General features: G+C 37.8%; 1 protein-coding gene across 1 annotated transcript in view; it reads right to left on the reverse strand.

Moving 5' to 3' along the window:
• Positions 1-17,011, reverse strand: part of hipk3a (homeodomain interacting protein kinase 3a) — a 71,868-nt gene extending 54,857 nt beyond the window's left edge. The window contains exons 1-2 of the mRNA XM_016483726.1: positions 16,606-17,011; positions 10,527-11,730 (exon numbers count right to left, since the gene is read on the reverse strand). Coding sequence (XP_016339212.1) covers positions 10,527-11,728 — 1,202 coding nt within the window. The 5' untranslated portion in view covers positions 11,729-11,730; positions 16,606-17,011. The remainder of the gene's footprint in view (positions 1-10,526; positions 11,731-16,605) is intronic.
• Positions 17,012-17,328: the final 317 nt, after the last annotated feature.

Below are 17,328 nucleotides of genomic sequence, written 5' to 3' on the forward strand. Positions count from 1 at the left end.
TTTTCAGACCGATGAGCTTTGTAAAAATTGACACGTTTCAGAAAGGCGGGGCATAGAGGAGAAACAATAATGTACAGTATGTGGAAAATAATGTTTTTTGAACTTTAAACTGCAGAAACACATTTCAGTACACCAAATACACAAAATAATGTTCTTTTTAGCAGCATCATATGACCCCTCTAAAATAACAATTGATTCAGGTGGACCAACCAATACTTTTGCCAGGTCAACAAACCAGGTTCTTAAAAAAAATTAAGCTATGTTTCTTCAAGCTCTTTAGGCACGGAAGTGTTGTTTGCATGGAGCGTTATGAGGCAGAGGCACCAGAGCAATAAACAAAGCCTTTTCAATGCTGTATCATTTCAGTTCCCGTCGGAAATGCTGAGAAATGCAGACAGTCTGGCAGGCTTCAACGGAATCAATGTACAGAGCTAAAAATAATCCTCTATAAAAGGCCTGATGATCTCATGAATCAACAGCATGAACAGCTATATTATTAGGTATTGATTTGGTTTGGATGTTCTTGAGAAGACTGAGTTAAGGAATGAAGCTGCATTAAAGGCTTCTCACCGCTTAAAGGGATAGTTCACCCAAAAATTTAAATTCTGTCATTAGAACAACACAAGGGTGAGTAACAGTTAGCAGTTGGGGGTTCGGTGCCTTGCTCCAGGGTCTCACCTCAGTCGTGGTATGCTGTTCTGTGTCAGCTGCGCCGTGCGGATACGTTTTCTACGTTGTTTATGCTTTGACTTGAACGAAAACAATGTATCCGCGTGACACAGCTGACACAGAACAGCATACGCTGTTTACGTTCAGTAGATACTCTCAAAAATGGCGCTAGGGTGACGCGGAGGAGACTAATTGTTTAATAAAGTCATTCTTTTTGTTTTCTTTGTGTATAAAAAGTAATCTCGTAGCTCGTAACATTGCCGTCTATGGGAGGGTCAGACAGCTCTCAGAATTGATCAAAAATATCTTAATTTGTGTTCCGAAGATGAACGGAGGTCTTACAGGTTTAGAACGACATGAGGGTGATTAATTAATGACAGTTTTAATTTTTGGGTGAACTATCCCGTTAACATCTAATAATTCGGCTGACAATCTGTAGTTTTTTTTTATTCTGTCCTGATTCCAGTGCAATTTTAACTTGGTGTTAAAGAGTGCTGCACTCAGATTGATAGTTGAAAGCAAATTCAAATTAAGTCAAAATTTTTAATAAGAGAATGTGTAACGAACAAAGCGTTTGTAGAATTTTACAAATCTAAGGGACTTTGTGGAATTCTGCAGGCACATATTCAGTATGTTCTTTTAGCTTACTCCTAAAGAAAAAAAAACAGCCTTTCATGTCAAGGTTTTGAGTAGGACTGGATCTACAAGTGACTAAGGTGATATGAGACTGCAATCGCACGCATAAACTTTTGATGCCGTAAGCTCTGAAGTTTGGGAAGCGAGCCAGGAGCTTCTACAGATGAAATGGGAACCTTATACCAGATGGCATGTAAAACAAACTCCAGGTTCCAAGGAAGGTATAAGGCTTCACACCTGTAACCTACCCTGTCCCAATTCAAAATGTCGAACAGCAATGGTAAGCTGTTACAGGAAGCGGCGTGCGATCAGGTTTCATCCTCAAGTGGATGATATACAGACCACGACATATCAACATGATCTGACAAATGGATCAAAGTGCAGAAACTGATTCCAGGCTCTTAGAACACAGCTGGCAACCACCACACAAACTTTCAATTTCGCTTTACCGTTGACCTAATCGCAACCAGCAACGTACAATTTGCATGATGCATCACTATGTGCACACAGCAAAATTTATCCTATATACTAAAGTGATGCTACTGGCAGTGCTTGTCATGTGGCTACGCTAAAGTCAGTCATGTGAAAGGGTCAAGATCAGACCATCAAGTGACTACACATCCTGAATGAACACTAAGGATGAAAACACGATGCCTCTATTCATGACGGACACGTTAGGGCTCAGTAACTACCATCTGGTTGGAGGTCAAATAGAATTTGAAACCTAGTCAACAAAGCCTGACCGACCCACTAACACCATGAGGAGTTTGCGATGCATGAATGCTGCATCAAAGGGCCTGGAATACACAAACAACTAGATGTGTGCTCTCTTTCCAAGTGCATCATACCACCGAACCCTTCAGTCTGCTCATTAGTCCAGGAATCTGGCCAATTAGATCTTCTTCATCTGAAGCGAGTGCAAGTCCGTTTCAAATGGGGGCCAGGTATTCACATGATCTAAAACACACTGACAAAAAGCAGGCGTTCATACTTACGGTCATTCCTCAGGCCGAAGATGAACGAGGGTCTCGGTCAAGATTTATTATACATAAAGATGCATGAAGACCTAAGTCTTACGTGAAAAAGAAAATCACAACTGCAGCTGCTAGCGATGCTACATTGGCCCACTTATGCTTTGAGATGCTACGCAGGGAGGTTGAACTTAGTTGTGCAGTATTTGTGATAGGGGTGCTCCGATTGATCGCCTACCGATCACTATCAGCCGATAATTTCTTTGGGATATTTGATCGGCGTTCTCTATAAAGGCCGATCTCATAACCCAATCTCAAGCTGATGATGCGCCTGCCATCAGAGGTTTGGCACGACATGCAGCAGCACAGTCTCAGTCTCTGTCCGGCGCAGGTAAAATAATTATAATGCTAAAGTGAGGTACAATTCATATTTCTTCATTAAATAACTTAAAGTAATTTGAAAACTTTATGTGAGACGTAATTTCACAAACAGCACGAGTGAATCACCGGATGCTCTCTCTCTTTCCCTCTCAAAATGCGCAAATGGCTTCAAATCACAACGTGTCTGCACTATAAGGGAATGGCACGCTGCACAGTTGACACAGGAATTGTCACTTGCACAATCGAGGCAGTGTCGCATCGTCAGTAAAGTTTATAAAGTGCATTTCTTTTGAATTCTTGCCAATATTTAAACCATTCAGCACTTGCACGCTCTCCTGGAGACCGTGCACTCATGCACACTCGCAGCGCACACACATTACGCCAGGTTCACACATACTCCGTTTGCAGTGCGTATGCGGTGCATATTTTTTCCATGCTCATGTTAACAAATTAAAGCGTTCACAACGCACGGTTGCGGTCCGTCAGTGCGTGAAGGTAGGCACTCGTTGAGGTAGGAAAACAAAGTTCTTTATTAACTGCATCTTAATTTGTGTTCCGAAGATGAACAAAGGTCTTACATGTTGGGAACAACATGAAGGGTGAGTAATTAATGACAGAATTTTCATTTCTGGGTGAACTATCCCTTTAAGATGCATAGTTAACCTTGGCCGTGAACTGTAATGAGCTCTTGCTCTATTTTAACTTATTCACTTTGTGCCGTGTTTGGATTACTTAAATAAAAGTGTTTTGTTTTTTTTCTTCAGAATGCACAGTTTGTTCTAATAGTTTACCATTTTGTATATGCACTTTTAAGTCTACTGTGACGGTTAATATTTTTTACAAATGTCTTTGCTGTTCTTAATCGACACTGATAACAGTTAATAGTAGATTTATAAAGGTCTTGCAGTTCTTAATCCAATTTGACAATACATTATGTATTTGTGTTTGAATATGCTGCTGATGCAGCATTTAAAGTGTTTTTTTATTCTTCTGTGTAATCAATTAATGGCAACTGTGCTCAGTCCTCCATTTGTAAATTTGTACATTTTGACAACTCAATACAACAAAATTTAAGTACCAACTCTTGCTTTTTGCCTTTGTCAATGCCAGTATGCATTTTTAGAATTTTGTTTTTGCATTCACACATTTGAACATGTCTACAGTACATGTAGAATTTAATAAAGCAACTTAGGTTTACACAACTCTGGTACCAGACACATAATTAAATTGCTTTAGAGTTGCATAATACCTTTGATTAATATTAGCATTAAGAAATGCTACACATTAAAATTAAGTTAATTCAAAGTACTTTTTTTTCAGTGCAGGATTGCTTGTAATAAAGATTTAAATGCAAAAGAAAAGGCAGTAGTGCTGACTGTTTCTGTCAATGGTGTTTTAATTTAGAATGTTATAATACAGTGATAATGTAAGAAAAGTAGTTAATGTTTTGCCACTTGCTTGAGCAATTTAATATATAGGCTAAATGTGCTGTGTTCGATACGACGATGTATCATCACAGAGATTTGACGATACGAGTATCGATACAGCTGGCCCTGTATCGATATTGTGGCACGTGTGCAGCAGTGGACCGCACTTAATTTGAATACAAGAACAACGTTTCAAATTGAGCAGAAAAGTGCGAAGTTTCTAAAAAATTATGAATAGAGCATAATATATAGGCTATAACAAGGTTTAATCTGTCCGCAGAGTAACACATTGAGCCGGCGTGTGTGTGTGCGTTTGATACAGAAGACAGCGCATTAGTTTAGAACTCTTCTAATTTTTATTTTTATTTTTTAAACGTAGAGAGTGTGTTAATTTGTGCAATGATAACCTACCAGCAATGTAAATATGATTTTTAAACATATAAGAGAGTTAATTTGTGCAATGATAATCTACCAACAATGTAAGGTGATTTTATTAATGTAATAGAATTAGTACATTACAATATATATTAGAACGAATACATTATTATTTATGGGCTTAAAAACAAGAAATGCAAAAAATCTGAATATTGTACCTGGTGGGGAGTGCCCATTGTAAACATGAAACATATGACATTACCTATATTGTACTGTGGTACAGTTATGGAGGCCATTCATAATGCAGAGGTCAACTGTCTGCTAAATGGCACTATAGTATGCCGTGTTTAATAAACAGCTGTTTTACTAAATTCTTCTGAGGTGAAATTCCGTACAGTCCCGTATCGTGATATGTATCGTATCGTGACTTTGCTGGTGATACACAGCCCTAGCTAAATGTAGAAGTAAATGCAAAAGTAAAAAGCAATGAATAATGTGTTGCTTATATTTATTGCATTTAAACATGTCTATGAAAGACTATTACTGTACTGTGTAAAAAAAGAATCACAATGCTGAAAAAGCATTTTCAGTAACTAGGCCTATGTTTGGATTTGAAATCAAAATAATGGATAAATGTTGTGTTTGTGGTAAACAGCCACGGATCAGTTGCAGACTCCTGTGTGAAAGAACAGTCTGTGCTGATTCTGTGCTGATGAGGAGAGGCCAGTGTAAGGACTTTAAACTTTATGACCAATAAGGGAGACCAAAAAAAAAAAAAAAAAGAAGAGAAAAGAAGAGAAGAGAAGTGTTGCATAATGCTTATTATGGGCTGGTGGCAAAACCAGGTTGGTTTTCATTTGGTTTCAATGGGTGTGCCTGCACAGATATGATAGTGTCTGCATTTTAAAACAAGGCCAATGTATTTCACACTTCTCTAGGTATGAAGTAAACTGCTAAGATGCACATTACAGGATATGAAATACCACGAAAATGGCTAAAATTAGGCACAGCTACTGTTTTGTTTATTTTGAAACCAAAAAAATCTGAAGGCAGCAAATCTAGGAAAAACAAGATGACATTTACAAGCAGTACCAAAAATGTTCCCTTTGCACATAAAAACAGGCACTAAATTAACATTACAAAATTATGCAAATTCAGCAAAGTCAAGGATCCTGAAACCACATGGAGAGCCTCTCTCACCTGCCCAACTTTAGGGTTTATAGTGCAGGACTCTGAGTACAGACTGCTGGTTATTTGAACAGCACACACAATCCATTGAGTCAGCCAGACTCGGGTACCGTCACTCGGCCTTCTGTTAAATGCAGCTTGTTATGCAACTGCCCTGTGTATATCAGTTTTTCTGGGTTTTAACACTGTTTCCAATGTTCTGATACCATTATCCTTCTAGTGGTTAAATAGCCTGTTTTAAAACCCAGAGCTAAATGGGGAAACCTGGAGCTGATTTGAGTCAAATCAATTTTGCAACACTACAAATTTATTTTTGTGACTTAAAGTGGCTTCATCAACTGTACTGGGTCACTTAAAGCAGACTAAAATCATCTTAAGGGCTTTCTCTGAGCATCACAAAAGTGCATTGCCTTTTCCAGGTTATGATTTTTGACAATCTCCTATAAACTGTGAGAGAAAGAGGAAAAATTAAGCTGACCAGAATATGGAAAATTCATTTTGACATGGAAAGGATGGACATTTAAGTGGCCGCTATTGGATACTTCAAACTACTTTTGAGTTGAGAATAAAGAATCCTATGATTCAGCCAAACAAAGGCAGCATGGGTGTCAAGGAAACAACAGGATGAGTCACTTCAGGAGACCATAAAAATCCATGGCACCTAATGTCCCTTACCTGTAGCAACTTGAACCAAAGCAGGTACCTCGCTTTACGTGGAACTCAACACACACTGACCTAAGCAACACAGTGAATTATTAATGGGCCACAGTGGTTATTTTAACAAAGGGCCACTAGTAAAGTGAGTAGACTTTCCGTGAGTCTACTCTGCTCTGATTGGTCAGATGACCCAGCCTGTTGTGATTGGTGAACCGAAATTCAGGTACTGATACCGGTACCGTACCAGTTAAAATGTGAACGGTACCCAACCCTACCCGTGACGTGGGTTTTTTTAGGCTGTACAGAGTCGATTCTTTATTTTGGGAGATAACAACTTTATTATCGTGCACTTTCGGCTTTACAACTTTGCAGATCATTTACATTCACATACAGCTACATTACACACTGCATGAAAGGCAATATTGGAAATGGCATATTAGGGGCACTTTAAAGAATGATCAGAATGACTTATGTATGCCAAATGACCTGTAAATGCGAAGAAAAAAAAAACGTTTCTATTGCAGTTTTATGATATATTTCTTTTCGAATCGCCTGAAAACCACCTCATGGGAGCGTAAACATTTTTTTTGCGATATATGGGAGTCTTTGCGAAATTGATGTGTTTCCATTGGGTGTATTTTAAATTCACAATTTCAATTTGCGCAATTTGAGGGGTAATGGAAACGTGGCTAATGTGGATAAGCTACAACAAACATGTCAAAAGCATGGACGCACTTTCCTAGCAAAAATGGTTCGGCTGAAATATCACAGCATACAGAAGCATACACAAATGTAATTACCAAAATTTTTGGTTTCAGTTTTCAGCTAAATGAAAACTTTAATTTTGGCTCCGCTCTTAACAAAAAAAAAAAACATTAATAATATTTTGAAGCATCATTAATATTCAGTGACAAATAGGGATGGGTACCGAAACCCAGTATTTAATCGGTCCTGGGGCTAAATTATGAAAGACCGGAGTATCGATAAGCTCTGACGTTAACGGTTCTGCTATCAGTACTGGAGAAATTAATAAAACACACATACATTTATTATTGCTATATATACACATTATCTTGCAAATTCTATCTCACCAGAGTCGCCAGCTGCCGTTAAAGTACCGAATCGATAAGCAGTATCGGTAAGAGTAACTAGTAATACCGTTAAAACCTTAACGATACCCATCCCTAGTGACAAATTTGTCTAAACTAATGTCTAAAATACACTGACATTTGTTCATTAACTTCTACACAATATCACTTGACTGGGGTGAAAATTAAGCTTAAATTATAAACCAAAACAGTTTAAACAGTTAAATGACAATGCAAAAATATCCTTCTGTGCTACTGAACTGAAAACATAAGTACTACGCCTACATCGCTGTACAAAAGATTAGCTAGGGCTGCACGATTTGGAGAAAAAAATTTAATTGCGATTTTTCTGATCAAAACTGCGATTTGCGATTTAAAATGCAATTTATTACTATAGATTAGCCTAAATTATTATAAGGTTTCACTCAGAATAGCACACTTCTATTTATAAAAATTAGAAAATGTTTTGACAAACATACAGACACCAGTTTATAAATATAAAACAGACACCAAATATAAAAACCGCTCTGCTATTTGACAACACCTGCAAAATTTCACTTCCTGACACATGGGTACGTGCTCAACACAGCCTGCTCGAAGTACGAAAAATAAATGCTTGTCATGACAACCTCACATACCACAGCGACTATGAACACAACGAGATCCGCCCTGAATTTAGGTGAGCCAGATCTGTGCTGGGAACAAGCTATGGATTCTTACGACATCGATCATGCCGACAGAAACAGGGGACAAATGGAAAACAGAAGCACACGCTGCCCTTTTCCCCCACTTTGGGATGCAAACATTAGATATAGGCCACAACATGGGGCTTATGAAAAAAAAAACAGCAATATCTGACATGCAAAGACATAACAATATATAAGAAACTTTCAAATTTGATAAATAACTAAAAATATTAGGTTTAACAAAATACCTGAACACTAATTGAGTTAACCATAAGCACTTATGTTTGTTTATAGAACAAAATGTGCACTTTATAAACAAATAGAAGGGGACGATGCTAACAATGAAGTTAACACTTTATATTACAATGATGTTAAAAAACATTACTTGTGACTAATTTCTTACAATAGCAAACAATGTGCAATTACAAACCACTCAAAATAAATGCACATTAAGTAGATGTTGTTCGTTAAAATGACTCAGTACTTATGTAATGATTTAACATGAACACTATGTAAAGACTCATAAACAAATTCCCAGAAAAAGGGAAAAACCAGCGAGAGTGAATGATTATTCATAACCTTTTATAAAAACATCTGTGTTATCACACTTCGTTTGAGTGCAAAGACAGGACTACCAACAGACATGTTCCTCAGTGCATCTCATTCCCATGCAAAGCGAAACATTCACATGTGCCACCTGCTTGGGCCGTGAGTTCAGTTGCAGGCATCAAACTGTGGCTGTGCCAAAGTACAAAGAGTTCAAATGGCCTATTTAAACTAGCGCTAGTTCCTCTTTATCTTGTTCGCTGATAGCTTCCCCACAAACCGAGCACGCTTACAGAGACAGACTGTACTCCGCACTGCAATTTCACATTATGTTCGAAACCTATTCGTATGCCTTTCAAGAGGCAAAAATGTCTTAAAGGAACAGTTCACCCAAAAATAAAATTTACTCAACCACACACACTGTTCCAAACCTGAACCATTTTCTTATTTAAGATGTTTTGAAAAGTGTTTTTGTCCATACAGTGAAAGTTATTGAGTTTAATGTTGTCTTGGACCCCACTAACTGACAAAAACAGCTGAAAAAAAAAATCTTCAAAATACATATACTACCATTCAAAGGTTTGTGGTCTGTTTGATTTTTAGATGATTTAGAAAGATGTCTATTTATTTTTAAAAAAATAATAATTTAATGAAAAATACAGTTAAAAAAACAGTCATTTGTGAAATATTACATAAATATGACAATTTAAAATAATAATTTTCTATTTCTATTATTTCTGTGATGCAAAGCTGAATTTTCAGCATCATAATTCAAGTCTTCAGTGTAATATCATCCTTCAAAAATCAATCTAATTATGCTGATTTGCTGCTAAATAAATATTTTTCTAATGTTGCTGCTTATTTTTATTTTTGTGTAAACTGTGATACATTTTCTTCAGATTCTTTGACGAAAAGAAAGCTCAAAAGAACAGCATTAATTTCAAATAGAAATTCTGTATAACATTATAAATGTCTTTAGCGCCACTTTTGATCATTTAATGCAGGGGTGTCCAAACTCGGTCCTGGAGGGTCAGTGTCCTGAAGAGTTTAGCTCCAACCCCAATTAAACACACCTGAACCAGCTAATCAAGCACTTACTAGGCATACTAGAAACTTAAAGGCACGTTTGTTGAGGCAAGTTGGAGCTAAACTCTGCAGGACACCGGCCCCCCAGGACCGGGTTTGGGCAGCCCTGATTTAATGCATCCTTGCTGAAAAAAAAAAAAAAAAGACTCCAAACTTTTGAACTTTTTGAAAGCATAATAATGCATAATGTATTGTGCACTGTGTGTTCTGAAAAAGCAAATAAGTCATACATCTTTAGAACAACATGAGGTTGGCTGAATTATCCATTTACTACAATATAGACCGAAAGCATGAAAGGAAATTTAGGTTAAAAAATACTAATTAAGTTTGGAATCTGGAATGTTCTAATTTAAGACCGTTTCCATGTTCTTCCACGTCCCATGAATCACTTCAGCAAACCACATTCTTCCTAAAGAACTGCCAACCACATAGAGACACAAAGTACAGCCATCACGGACTGAACTGACCCCATTAGAAAAAAAAGCAAACGAGAGGGGGCCAAACTAGTCGAAAACTTAGTGCGTCATGTTTATTTCTTTTTTTTGGAGTTACATAAAGTTAGTATGGGTGTAGCTCCATGGCGGTTACAAAGAGAGCTTACCATCAAACTTTGACAAAAGCTATAGACAGAATTACATAATTGCCCTGACAGGAAGTGTGGCTTAAGTAAACCTTCCTCAGTTCGACTTCCTCCAAACGAACACCACAAATTACATCTTTATACTTGCCACAAATTCCAAAAGTCTATTTATGCTTAAACACAGACATAACAACCGGTAGTCAGTCTATTAGAGGAAACAAAAAAGCACAACTTACCTGTAGTAGCGAGACTGCAGGTACGTCGAACACACAGCTTTGGAGACGTGGCTGGCAGAGCCAAAGTCAATCACTTTCACACGGAAGGGCTGCCTCACAGGATCTACCAGCATAATGTTCTCCGGTTTAAGATCGGCATGGATTAGGCCCAAGCTCTTGAGCTTCTTCAGTGCCGTGGCCACCTGTTGCAGAACGGGCCTAATCACCTTCAGCGGCAACGGACTGAACTTGTTCTGCTTGAGGAAGTCGTACAGGTTCTGCTCCAACATCTCAAACACCAGACATGTGTGGTGTCTGTGCTGGAAACACTCGAAAGCCCTCACCAGGTTGTGATCCTCGGCATTCTCCCCGCTCAGTCGGGCCAGGATGCTCACCTCGATCTGGCCCTGGCGGGCATACGACGGGTGGTTCTTCAGTATCTTCACCGCCACGATCTCATTGGTGCCTCGCTTCCAACATTTGACCACCTGACCGAACGTACCACGTCCCAAGAACTCCAACACTTCGTAGGTGTGCTTCATGGAGCACAGCACTTCGTGTTGGACCAACTGATACTCGCCATCGCCTGTCCCGCTCACGGCTCCCGTCCCGGTTGCGTTCTGCACGGGCGGGGCCACGCCTACTGTGGTCGTGCTCCCAACGTTTGTTTGCAACATGGCAGGTAGAGTCGAATGCTCCTCTACTATCTGCATTATGCTCTTGCCGTTCTCAAGCTCCTCCCCTTTGCATTTAAACCCACATCTTTGGGTTCCGTCGAACGAATTCAAACCACCGTTCCTCTCGATCCGCTCCGCCCCTTCTGGAGCACTGCCACTGCTTCTACTACTTTGGCTGTTTTGGCCACCGTCTCCACTTTCTTTTTCAACTGCCGCGGCCGTTCTGGAGAAATACTGAAGGTCGCCCTCCGATGCCACACGTTTGTATGGCGAAGAAGCCCTTCCGAGGAGCTCCTGTGGAGCTGTATCAGTCTGTTTCGAGACGTCCCGTGCAACGCAGGGTTTCTCGCTAATCAAAGCTTCGATTCTCGATAAAGGTATAATATCCGTAGGGTGCGCAACGCCTAGATTCACACCGACCACGTAAGTGCGAGGGATCTTCTCATGATAAACACAGCTGCTGGGATTGATTTTCTTCGCTCTGCAAAAGGCACTTGTCTGGGTTTGATAAACATGTGGTGGGCAGACCGTAACCTGTGAGGCCATACCTATAAAGGACAGAGGGGAAGAAAAGCGTTAGCCTGTGTTAGTCATTTCACAGATGCTGTTTACATTTTTATACAGTCACAATCATCAAAACAAAACCTTATGCTATTATAAGAGACTTAAAATAAGCAAGACAGATTGTTGAATGAATTACATGAAAAACAGAGGCCAAATAACAAAGAAGATCTCACTAAAGCCTGAAGGGAAAATTTATAAAGCTCCAAAAGCATTGTAAGTGTACCATGGGGATGCACGATTTGGAACCAAAAAAAATAATTTAAAAACTGCAATTTCAACTGATTAAAAAAAAAAAAAATCAGATTTTATAAAAGAGCTCCATAATTAATGTGCTTTTTTGTAGGGCTTCATAATTTGGCCAAAAATTGTGTGATTATGTCATTTATAGTTGTATTATACAACTATAAATAACAAAAATGATAATAATAATAATAATAATTATTATTATTATATAATAAAAACTATAAATTATTCAAATATGCAAAAAATAAAACATTTTACTACATTACTGCAAAATAAAAAAGCATAAGTATAAGTAAATTTATAATAATTTATTTTACTGTAAAACTGTCAAATTGCAGTAATATCCATGCCTTAATTTCTTCGTTTCTAAATTAAGTTAAGGCATGAATATTCTTTTCGTTTAATGATTAAAATATGCAAAAAATAATACATTTTACTACATTACTGCAAAACAAAAGTATTTAAGTGAAATTATAATAATACATTTTACTGTAAAACTGTCAAATTGCAATACTAATATTCATGCCTTAATTTCTTCATTTTTAAACACTGAACAATTACATTTTTATTTTAGCAAAAAGGTTCTTGTTTTTTCATTTCTAAACTTCTCATTAAAAAACAACTGGTGAAATGTTTGGCGAGTGTTGCGTTTCAAATGCACGTTATAAGCAAAGCAACTGCAGTGATTGCAGAAATACAGCTTGTGTAAAGTAGTAATTCTGAACTGAGACACTAAACACTGTTATGCGTATAAATTAACACAGTATCACGTTTCACCCTAATACACGCACATATGTTTGTCTAAAAAAATCTCAGCCATTGCACTTTGATTAATAAGCCAAATAGCGATTCTGATTTGAGTTTTGATTAATCGTTCAGCCCTAGTGTGCAATAAAACCAGTGATATCATATTAGCAGATTCAGACAGACAAGTGACCAATGGGGATTAGCTGTCTTAGTTTTGTGGGAGACAGACTACTTATGCTGGCACAACATATGGCACAAGTTCAGACACGAGCACAGGTGTGGCTCTTACACACCCACACACTAACTCTCTCACACACTTATAAGCCTGCTAACACTCTGTCACACTAGGTTGGATTTCATAACGGCAAATATTGAGGTTATAAAACATAAAAGGGGTGCAAACATGTCACGTTGTTTTATGGGGAATGCACATCTGATGGATTTCACTTCCAGAGTTATAACATTATAAAAGGCCGCCGCATTCATTCACACTACCATATCAAACTCCAGGTTTAAATCATGCATTTCAATTACGTCTATATTCCTGACTGTGTAAACAACATCTAGGTTTGCAACCAGAGACTGACTCAACAGCTTTAAAAGGACAGTCCCATCTGGAGGAGTGTTTATATGAGGTCTGTCCCATAGTAGCGTAATCCCCCAGTAGCAAGGAGGCACCAGCAAAGGTTTTGGGTTACAGGTCTCTCTACTGTTTTCAAATGCCACTTCCTTCTGCTATAAGCAGGTGGTGACCGACCTTTTCCTATGTCAAGACCTAATGGGGTTAGGCGAGAGATGGCACAGGGAAAACACCTGTTGATACTGCAACTGCTTGGGCTATAAAAGTTTAACGGCAGGAAATGATTGGGAAGTAAACTTTACTGAATTGACAGGCACAAATTTTCCCAGTGATGGAAAGTGATAGTAATATCAATGAGGAACTTACAATACTCCTGTTTCATTATGTTGTAATACATGTTTTATAAAAAAAAAAGTGACAACATTTCTTTGGAGTATTCTTTGGCATATTGAAAAGGGGTTGAACGAAATTCCATAATTCTTCCATGATTCTTTTTCAAGTCACACATACATTTTACATATAAAATGCACAAAAAAATATTATAACCAATAAAATGAAGAATAATAATCTATCTGAAAACAGGGTTTTCCAGAATTAACACACCTAGTAAAAATAACCTAATTAAGTAAACAATTTCACTATAAAATATTCTAAAATAAAGCATGTATATATTTTATTGATAACATTATAAAATATTTTCATATATCTAAATGCAATGTAACTTTTAACTAGTAATTAAGTTGAATTTGATTTAAAACTGATAATGAAATAATTGCAATATTAATTAATTTCACAAAATAATATCAAACAACAAATTAAACAAGTAGAATTTAATACATCTTAAAAATAACGGGTATTTGAATACAACAATTAAATATTTAGCTATAATATAATGCGATAATAATAACAAATATAGCTGCAAGCAGCGATGGCGGGCCCAAGCCGTCAGTGCAAACGCCATCCCGGAGGCATCAGGAGAACGGTGCACAGCGGGCACAATATTTTTTCAAGATTGAAAAAATGAAACTGTACAACTGTTCACTTGAGAAAAAAAGAAAAAGAAAAATAAACCTCTGCAATTTCATAGAAAGAAAAATCAAGTGTACAGTTTCATTTTTTTTTTTTGCATCTTGAAATAAATATTTCTGAGTTATGTTGATAAGGCCTAAGAGATTTCTTAAGCTGTAACGGAAAAAAAAATAAAAAACAACAACAAAAAATTACAGATTATTTTTTTCTGGTGATTAAAGAGATGTTTAAAGGTCTCTCTCTCTCTCTCTCTCTCTCTCTCTCTCTCTCTCTCTCTCCCTCTCTCTCCCTGATATGTGTGTTGAGTTTCAAGAAATTCTAAGCATATTATCTACTTCAAAATCACCAGAAAAGAATATTCAAGTTTGACACATTGCCATGGCAACAATATTTCAGATATCAATATCCCCTCACCAGATTATTGTTCATTGTTAGTTCATGTTAGTAAATGCATTTACTAGTGTTAACAAATGAGACCTTATTTTAAAGTATTACCAAAACCTTTAATTATTTATAAGCATTTTTTAACTATTTTATTTATCTATAATATTTGTGAAATATTTTTGCCTTCATTACAGCTTAGTCTACTCTGTCATTTTTTCCTGTTATTTTAACAAATCACCACGGCAAAACCGTTCAAGCTATCCAAAATCCATCCGCAATATAAGTTCCTTAATGTGTTTGCATCATGTAGACAAAGTTTGGTGTGTATAGAGCAATTTTCCTCTGAGGAGTATGCATTAATTCACAGCTATATTTTTTCAAAAATCCATATTCAAATCAATATAGCCGACTTCCTGTTGGTCGTAGCTAATGACTGTAAATTAGAAAGTTGTCCGGCTTGATGAGATCAATATATGTACCAAGTTTGGTGACTGTAGCTAAAACTAACCCCCCAAGTTATAGAGTGCCTCTTCCACGCCCTTTTATGAGCTTTTTCCAGTGTCTATCTATCATTAATACTGATGTGTGTTGAGTTTCAAGAAATTCTAAGCATATTATCTACTTCAAAATCACCAGAAAAGAATATTCAAGTTTGACACATTGCCATGGCAACAATATTTCAGATATCAATATCCCCTCACCAGTTTTACATCGGCCATACAGTTTTGACATTATTCTGAAGAAGTTTGAAGCAAATCGGGTAAAAATAAGATGATGAATTAAAAGCATTTTGAAAATGACACACTTCCTGACGCCAGTTGGTGGCGCTATGACTTTGACTCCTAATAGTCACATGTATGCGATCGGCATCATACACCGAAAAAAACCCTGAAGTTTGATCAAAATCAGACAATGTACTGTATGTGTATGTTATAAGACACTTCCTGTTTCTCATTTCTCGCCATAACTTCATCGCCTCGCCACGAGCAAACCGTTCGAGATATCAAAAATCTCTTCGCAATTTAGCATCCCCCATGTCTTGAGATCATGTTCACCGCTATATTCACTTCCAGGTCTGGAAATTCCATAACATTTCCAGGTTTTCCATGAGAGTAGGAACGCTAAACGAAGTTCTGGAACGAACAAAACTTTCCCTGCCGAAAACATACATGAAATAAGCATTGTTCTAATATTCAAGGACAGTTTAAAACATCTTTCTGAACAAGCTTCTATAGGAAATGCATGAGAGATTCTATTTCAATGTGTAGACAGGAAATGCAACTTGCATATTACATAAGAGATTTTAGATACAACTTTTGCTGAGTCTTACCAGCATATCGTCAAATTACAGAAGAAAGGAGAAGTCAGCTGCTAACCGATTACCAGGCCTGTGCATGTTAGAAGGATTGCAACATGTCGCTTGATTATTGTACAAGATCAACAACTGGCAAGTTTAAACGGAAAAACTCACTTTAAAACCTACAAATCATATGCACGAACACTAACAACGCAAATGATTGATGCTTAAAAACATCATCTGAACTTCTTTACGTCATGCTTTTAAAAGCAGCAGGATTTAGGTAAACATTATGGGTTTGGCTGGTTACCAGCAAGTCTACGCGAACATTTAACGATAAAATTTGCGGGGCGAACAAAATAGTTTTTTTTTTTTAGTAAACCCAGAAGCTCAAGAGCTACCAAAACACATGACCAACCCCAGCGAAACACTGCTTTCAAGTTTTTGGTGTGGCGTGGCAACTTTTTTCGCAACAGCTACGAGCTCGCGTTCACAACTCCGAAGTCGAGCCTCATTTGATAGCTTCACTATTAACTATCAGACACGTATTTATGCATTTGCAACTCGTTAAATCCTTACCTTCACAGACAGCAGCTGTGGTCGTACTGCGGGTTTTTTGTGAACATGTTCGGGTTTAATTCGCACCCACTACATGCTCGACGCGCTCGCGCTGCCATCTTGTCCTCCCGTTGGACGACGAGGGAGAAAAAACACAAGCTCCCTCATTTTCAACTGCGCATAACTCGCCTGCTAAGCCATCCACGGGAACCGAACAGGGTCCAGTGTGTAGTTAAGGATATCCGTTTCGGTCAGGGGAGGTTTTTGTCGTCATGTCGAGGACGTTTAAGCCCCCCTGGTTTGTTTCCTCCTGCCGGCGACGGACAAACTCTGTCAGCTCAGCTCGCTGGAGCTCTCTCAGCTGCAGCTGAGCGCTCGCTCGAGAATGCTCTTGCACTGCTTCTTCCTGTGAGTGTGAGAGCGGAATCAGAACTGCTGTGTTAGCTGTACTGCCGTGAACAGGGCTGGAGAGTCAACGCACAACACATGAGACGCCCACGGAACTAGCACACAGTTCTGTTGTGTAGTGGCCCCTTCTGGTGGGTAAATGCAGTGCGTGAGGAGTGTTTTGGACAAAGCACAGATCTAAAAAACAAAAACAAAAAACGAATAAAAACGTCATAGTGTAATATGTAAATGTTATAAAAATAAAGCTTTGTATGCTAATTAAACATTTGTATACAATGTAACATCATAACACGTAAATATTGCTATATTGTCTATATAATTAATTATTTTACCATA

Source organism: Sinocyclocheilus anshuiensis, unplaced genomic scaffold, assembly GCF_001515605.1.
Source record: "Sinocyclocheilus anshuiensis isolate Anshui unplaced genomic scaffold, SAMN03320099.WGS_v1.1 scaffold1102, whole genome shotgun sequence".
In the NCBI taxonomy this organism is placed as follows: Eukaryota; Metazoa; Chordata; class Actinopteri; order Cypriniformes; family Cyprinidae; genus Sinocyclocheilus; species Sinocyclocheilus anshuiensis.